Source organism: Nilaparvata lugens, unplaced genomic scaffold (assembly GCF_014356525.2).
Source record: "Nilaparvata lugens isolate BPH unplaced genomic scaffold, ASM1435652v1 scaffold9503, whole genome shotgun sequence".
In the NCBI taxonomy this organism is placed as follows: Eukaryota; Metazoa; Arthropoda; class Insecta; order Hemiptera; family Delphacidae; genus Nilaparvata; species Nilaparvata lugens.
Window position 1 is genome coordinate 1 of NW_024095246.1, and position 8218 is coordinate 8218.

Here is an 8218-nt window from a genome sequence, read left to right on the forward strand (position 1 = left end):
CTATATAGCTCAGTACAGCAAACTAGGTTTGGCACGGTTTATAGATGTACATTAGAAAAATCAAATCTATTACAGATTCACAAAGTTTAATAATTATGATATCTGTTTTTCATAATTCAACTAGACCTGGACTTTCTACTAACCTTCAATTTAATAAGATCTTTAATTAATGAAGCCTCAGAAAATCAAATATAAGGTTGTCAAGTGAGTTGAAAAGTTACTATTCAGATGAACCTGATTTCAGGCAAGTAGCTATTTGGAAATTGTTATAAAACCTAGTCAATAACCTTAATAGTTAATCTCACATAGCTTTAGTCTCAAACGATAGATTTTCAACTACTTCTGTTTCATACACAAAAAGAACTGACTACAACAAGAACTGATCATATGGTAATTCTTAAAAATCACTCAACTTGTATGGGTTACTTTTTTAAAATTATTGAAATACACAATATAAGGAGCCTACCTTTTTAAAAAATATTTCAAACAACTAAATATTCTTATAAGTAAATTCTTATTATAACCCACTAGAATAATCAAAAATTAACATAAATAAAAGTTAATTGTTTAGCTTGAAGTAGGCTATTACATGGTTTTGTACTTGTATCGTACTCAAGTTAAATGATGATCACAATAGGTATCACAAGAAATACATTGGACCATCATTAAAGAACAGATCTGATGATACTGTATTGGATTTTTAAGTAACCTAAAAACCAATAAGAATTTAAGATTGAACTTGAAGATTAAAAATGCAAATTTAAAAAGCAGTATCTTATTTGGAAAGTCTTGATACCACAAGAACCTCAGTGATAAAAATATCGCTGGTTTGTTATGAACAGAAATAAATATTTTTGGCAAAATGCCTGCACAAAAAATTGTGAGTGAGAACTGTGGGAAAGTGTTTATTATTTTTTAAATATAAATAGACGTTTATCATAGAATTTATTTTTAATTACTTACCATGTTGAATTATTACAAAATCTAGGCTACAAGACAGAAACCAGTATTGAAATATACACAGCTGATTTTCTTTGGCAATTGACAATCAGAAATTGGGCTGCTAGAAAAAACTGGAATGGTGAAGGATTGCCAATCTTACTTGAAAATCAAAATATCTTTTCGAATTGAAAAAGAATTTTGTAGTTTGATCAGTTTTCTTAATATATGAAACAATATTTATGTTTTTGTTTCAACAATTCACTCTCAACAAATTTCATCCAAATTATCAAAAGATCAATATCACGTCAATTCAGAGGTAATGTTGGTGCCACTGGCATCACATGCTATGAGCCGCGAAGTTCAAACTTGATACAATGTCATACTCAATATTTTTACATTGTGATAGTGGCGCATTATCATTCATTCCAAAAATAATAACTGAATTATTTAATACTTCAAATTTCAAGTTTAGTGGATTCTGATCCATTTATTAAATTTTCAATTTTCTATGTCTACCAGATCAGAATCAATTGTCTTATCATTTAATTATAATAAAAATGAAAACAAGATTTCCAATGCTTGCTGGACAGAAAAATAATAGGTATGGTATCTACTCACTGTAGTTACTATTGGTCTTACCAGAGTCGACACACATTGACTGAGGTTTTACTGCCACGTAAATCAAAAATTGATTGGGAAGGAGGACAAGTCAAAATAAAGAATCTAATACAGTAAGTTACATGTTGAATCTCTAGATCACTATTTCTGTAGTTATGGAGGAAAAACATTGAATTCTGTTACAAAATACTCTTTCAATATGAACGGTTATTGAATTAATTTTTCTTGTGAAAATGTAGACTTGAAAAAAAAAAAATGAAAAGATGGGAAGAAACTGAACGATTCCATGGTCATTGACTATGAGAAGTAAGTATAAGAGAAGAGAAGACAACAATGAGCATAGTGATAGTAATGCATTACTATATAAAAAATGTAGACCAACAATATATATTAGAATAATCAATTTTATTCTTGAAGAATTAATTTATATGGCTCACTCGACCCAACTATTAAATACTCTACTGAAAGTATTGCAGAATAAATATTTTATACGGTTATCTGAACAAAAACATTACCTATTTAACCAAATCAAGTTACCAAACGGTGAGAAGTTCTTTTTCATCAATAATTATTTACTTGATACTTGAATCCTTCGTCGTTGGCTGGGATGACCAGACAGACTGTGTCAAGAAGACTAGGGGTACCTCCCCTCAGATTCTGGTGAGGCCATGGACCTCATTGGAGAATAATAGCTCACCCTCCAGTTATTTCATCGATGGGCATAACAAATGGCAAATAGAATCACAAGTTTCTTGAAACATGTTTATTTAAAATAGTATGTATCACAACAGTCTACAAAAATTTGTGCTGTTTACTTGTACAATATTCTTTTATAAGGCACAATTTTCGATTCACAGTTTTTTCGAATAATAAAATACTTTTCAATCAACATAATATTTCATTACAATCAGTCTTAGAAGTGTGGTGAATTAGCTAATTATAAATATATCCATCACCTGTAGAATTAAACACTACGAACTCATCAACTGTTGAGAATTTGTTCAAGATTTAAAATACTAGATTTGTTTATAAGCTCATTTTTGGTGAACAATTTTAGGAAAAACTTTCAATACTGTAGTCAATAAAATTTGGCGTTTTTATGGCTTTCAGGTACAAGTTATTCTAATCTTTCAACAGTCATTAACATTATACAAATTATACGAATATATAACAACACTTAAATTATTCTACTTATTAGTTAGTTACTAATTTTTCATTCGAGTTTTTCAGTGAGGAACTCTTTCACCTGTTCGTAGCAAATGAGAAGTATGGCTCCACCAGGCCCCAGTCTCATTACCTTTGGTACTAAACCTTTGTAAAGCGCTCGGAACCTGCAATAAACAAACCATTGAGAGATTGATATTAAAAAATACAGTTTCAAGTCCAATTTTGTTATTCAATTTAGTTTCTATAATCTACAAATATTCAAAATTTTCTGTTTATATCTAAAATTGGACAAGTGAAGGAAGTCTAACCTCCTTTTTGAAATGTGTCATGGCCTAAATCTGGAGGAAAAAATAACACAAGGATTGCATAAGTACCGATTGCACAAAAGCCGGTCAAATTTTAACCGTGATTAATTTCACGAGACAAATCAGAGAAGGCCTTTCTGATGAGACGGCATCTCTGATTGGTTCTCGTGCAATTAATCACGGTTAAAATTTGACTGGCTTTTGTGCAACCGGCACTTGGAAGTGGTTACGGTTGGCTGAAAGAGGAGTTGAGGAGTTCAACTATAGTAAACTTAGTTAAGTTTTTAGTTAGTAAGTGAATTTATTAAACTGAAATTAAAACAGAAGGAATCATACAAACCCTTCTTCCGTGTAGATGATGTGCATAGTTTTGAAGCAGGATTTGTACTTGATTTCTCCTTTAGCAGGCTGAGGACCCTGAATTCGACTCTTGGCAACATCGAAAGGTATATTGGCCAACGACCCAAAAACGCCAGCCGTGAATCCTAGAGAGACTCTCCTCATAAACTCGTGGACTGGATCCTGTAGAAAAGAAGAAAAGTAATTGTTATGAACTGAGATAAGTTCAGAGAAATACATATTATAAAAAGAAGGTATCTTCTAGGACTGCACGAATATTTTTAATAAAATCAATAATATATAACTTATCAACTTCTTCTTGCGTCTTCTCCTCCTGTCTTCTTCTTCTTCTTATTCTCCTTCATCTCCTTTCCTCTTCTACTTCTTCAAACAGTTTGAAAGCGCATAAAAAGTTCCAAAACGTCAAACAAAGAAACTAACTATAAGAATCTTATAGGAAATGTCTTCCTCTTTTCAATCATATCCTTAGAATTAGATTTGGCTGATAAGTCAAAATCTAATTATATTTTTTCTAGTCATTGACGTTTTTCAAAACTATCGTAGAATCTATATATCTCAGAAAACTAAGGTCAATATGAAAAAGAAAATATTACTAACATTTTTTGTTGCAAACGTCTGTACAATCAATGGTCTTCGGCTGTTATGCCTTTCGTGGGACAATCTATACCTTCTGTGGGACAATGTATCCCTCTAGCTACAAGATCTCTATACAACTGCATGAAATTGAGTTATTCAGTTAATAGCCGAAGAAAGTGTGAGATAAAAGTATGGTTGTTTAATTTTTTAGGGCTACCACTTTTATTGTAACAAAATACATGCATAATAACTTATAAAACAATAAAAAATCTTGAAGTACCCTTTATTTTTAAAAACTTTAAAATAGTTCAACATTCGAATCGCTAACCGCAGAAAGGCAACATGTCCAGTTTTCAAATTTTACAGAGAGACAAAAACTTGATAAAACCTAAACCTGCAGTAAACGATATTTTCAAAACGTCGCCATTACAATGCTTTCTGTTGACATGTTTACTTTCTACAGTAAACGATGTATCTTACATTAAATAGTTGATTATTGAAAATAGACATTTTTTGAAAAAGTTGGACATGTTTCCTTTCTGCGGTTAGCGATTCAACTAGTTTCGACCCTAATTGGGTCATTTTCAAGTTGTAAAGTCAACATTTATCAAAAATGGGCTATTAAAAGTAGCCTATGTGAGTGAAGTGTTTTTTATGCATAATACATATATAAACCGGTACCTTGATGTTAATTTTATCTCAGTACAATCGTTTGTTTTACATTGGAATGAACTATTGATCCAAATTCAATTGAATCAACCGTTAACAAGTGCATCAAGATGTAGAAGAAGTGAGGATCAAAATAACTCAAAGAAACTGGACATCTCGCCTTTCCTTTCCTTCAAGTCCTTTTACGAGTCAAATTTTACTATTTAATACACAGTATCACCATAGAGAAACAATAGAGTAAGAGATATCCCATGGTATAGGGCATTTATGTCGCAACTTTTACTGTTATCTCAAGCCGATTACTGTCGATTTTTACTGTTTTGATGGGGCAAGAGTGTATGAACGGCACAATATGAGAGACTACCAGCGTCATAAAGCTTCACGGGAAAGAACTACGTGGACTATCAGCTTGAGATAACAGTAAAAGTTGCGACATAAACGCCCTATACCATGGGATATCTACTAATGCTATTGTTTCTCTATGGTAATACAGATAGAATGTACAGGCTAGTTGAAAAAGTTACCTCAAGTTTTGGCAAGTATTCTGTATTGTGTAGAAAAATCCGAAGTAGACCGAATTGAACACGCCATTTCTCAGTACAGTAGCCGTTAAACCTCTGTACAAACCTCGTCCTCCAAGTCCCTGGAAACGACAAAATAAATTAAATAAATCTCTTAACATGATATTATACAGAGTGATTTTTTTTTAGTCTTGTTATCCAGTTTTCAATGATTTATAAAACGGGATAGTTATATCAAATTTTTGTTTTAATAAAACTCTATAGTTGTTGTTATATACAAAATAAATATAATATTTATTATTATTTCTTAGTTGAAAACGATTATTAAAGAATATACTCTTCTAAAGCTGCATATAAACCAAAGCTATTAACAAAATGTTTATAACTCAATCCTTATAGATTCTATTAGATTGAATACAACTTGTCATACACATGAGACATATGTTTTTTGTCAAGTTCCGTCAATCTAATAGAATCTATAAGGATTAAGTTATTACATTTCAATAACTTTGTGTAAACGCAGCTTAAGGGCCGGTTTCGAACTCGGGATTTAGTTAAGTCCTAGATTTTGAACAGCTGAGTCAGAAAATTGGCTTTCCAAAACGGGGCGTAGTCGCATTCATTGTCATAGTCACGTTTGAATTAAATTTCGAAAAACTAGAAAATTGAACACAAAATAAAATTGTGTTAAGTTTTCATATTTTGAATTATTTGGGAATGTCTAATTTCGCCAAGGAAAAACGTTTCCAATTATAGAAATGAGAAAATAAAAACTACGATTACTGTTATAAAAGCGGTGACTACGCCCCGTTTTGGAAAGCCAATTTTCTGACTCCAGCTGTTTAAAATCTAAAAAGCTAAATATAAAAGCTAAATCCTATAGGGCTATAATCCTAAAGCTATAGGGCTCGAAACCGGCCCTTAGAGATTTTCCCATAGCTTCCAGTGCGCTCTCTAAATAATTTGAGGTGGGTTCTCCGAGACAATCAGCTGTTTTGGCTGTGAATTATTTGTCATTTGCAGCTTTAATATATAAGATTATGCATATGCATTCATAGGCCAAGGTTAAATAGTAACTTTAACACTTAATATTTTAAATACAAAAATAGACTCAAGTAAGTTTTGGAGCCACTGTCAAGCATCTTCTCCAGCAGCATGAACTTCAGTCAGCCCCCCATAATATTAGTGTTGTGGAAACTCAATATCAGGTGATTCTTAATTAAATTTGTCCCATTTGGCAACAGAGGATCAGATGTGTATCCCCATGCTGTCATCAGCTCAGCACACCTTCCCACCTGTGTCCTGAACCGGTTAACGCCACACCCTCTCTACGTCTCAGCTGGGTGCCAGGGACAATGTCTTTAGGTCATCCGCAAGACTTCTGCTCTTAACCTCTCCCTGCAACCATCTTAGTCTCCATAAGGTGGGCCGTTCACTGGAACCGAACTAGCATCGGCCGAAAACTAACGAACTCGTCCGAACGATCCCCCAACAAGAAAGGAATAGATGCTCGTCCATTGCAACAGTTCAACGGCCGGGGTCTCCGCACAGCCTCTCCGGATCAATTTTGTCCAATCAATAGTTCTGTTTTATGAAGACTTTTTACAAGCATTGTTCTATTTCAATGACAGCTGAAAATTCAAAACATCATCATACTCTATAAATTGTGTAATAGCGTAAATCCTCAATAACCCTTCAAAGTCATCAAACAATATCATTTCAGGATTTTAAGATAAAATACTTCTACTTTTGTTGATATTTAGTTAATAAAACATATTTTATAATGATTTTTGAATGATCTGTGAATTTGAACAGTTATTTTAATGTGTTAAGGAAATTATGAATTAATCTATTTTGTTACCATCAGCATGAACATAGAAATAGAAATAGAAATAACCTAATTACCCCATACATCAGACTGCAAAAAAACATTCAAAAGCTATATTATCAACAACACATTATTCAAATAAATTACCGACCAATAAAAAAATTTACCACAAAAAAGTTCATATCTACAGTAGCACAATGGCTAAAAAAACAGGCTTTTTTATACAATTGACGAATACTTAAGTCATAACGTGCGCATCTGACTGTTTTATATTATATTTGTATTTGTATACATGTATACATATGTGTACATTTTTTTTAATGTATTATATATGAGTTAGCGGTACGATATATTTATAGTAGAGGCAATGCTATGTATTATCTTCACATGACGTTTGTTTTATAACATTTTTTAATGTTCGATCAAGAATAAAGATTATTATAGATTATTATTATTATTATTACTTACAAGAAAAACGAAGAGAAAAAACTGAATTCTAGAGGAAAAATGAAGAAAATTCTACTGATGTAGAATTAGAAAGTAGAAATAATTGTGATATAATTGATAATTTATTAGAAGGTTCTTTCAAGTAGCATAATCTCATCGAAATCCATTCGATGGATGAAATCTTACAGACTTTGTAAGTAAACACACAAAGAAGAATCACTTTCCCTACTAACTAGCTTGCCACTAGCTTGGAAACCAGCCAACTACTGAACTGGACAGACGAAAACGGTTCCAATGGACGACCGTATTCGGCCGAGTTGACGGCCGGCAGATTCGTCCGATCCAACGGCCGAACGGATCGGTTGAATACGGTTCCAGTGGACGATTACCCTAAATCCTTCGCATTTCTAAATTATTTTATATATATATTAAATTGTTATAATGCACTTACATCGGTGTTGACAATTTGCTTGCAAACTTGGAAGGTGCTCGGAGCAATGACAGCTTTTCTGGTGATTGGTTTGCATCGTTACTTTCACCACTTCGAACGGATTCACAAAAATCGCCTCCGTCACTCCGGCAAAGAAGCCAGCCATTGATAGAGTCTGTCAATCAGTTAATCATCAATCAATAATTCATTGTAGCAATAAATATATTTTATTTTTCTTCACTTTGTACGTATGCGCAATATTGATGATATACTGTATTGTATACCTTAAAAAAGTCTGTACTTTTTTTTGTTTTCTGTCGGTAATAAAACGTATTATTATATATCCGATAAGTCG

At 32.5% G+C, this 8218-nt stretch overlaps 1 protein-coding gene across 1 annotated transcript; it reads right to left on the reverse strand.

Moving 5' to 3' along the window:
* Positions 1–2308: 2308 nt before the first annotated feature.
* LOC111061383 (mitochondrial 2-oxodicarboxylate carrier) lies at positions 2309–8036 on the reverse strand. The gene is given in 6 exon segments (XM_039419326.1): positions 2309–2891; positions 3373–3554; positions 5162–5181; positions 5184–5280; positions 7885–7941; positions 7943–8036. Coding segments are annotated over 6 exon segments (561 nt in total). The 5' UTR covers positions 8030–8036; the 3' UTR covers positions 2309–2773.
* Positions 8037–8218: the final 182 nt, after the last annotated feature.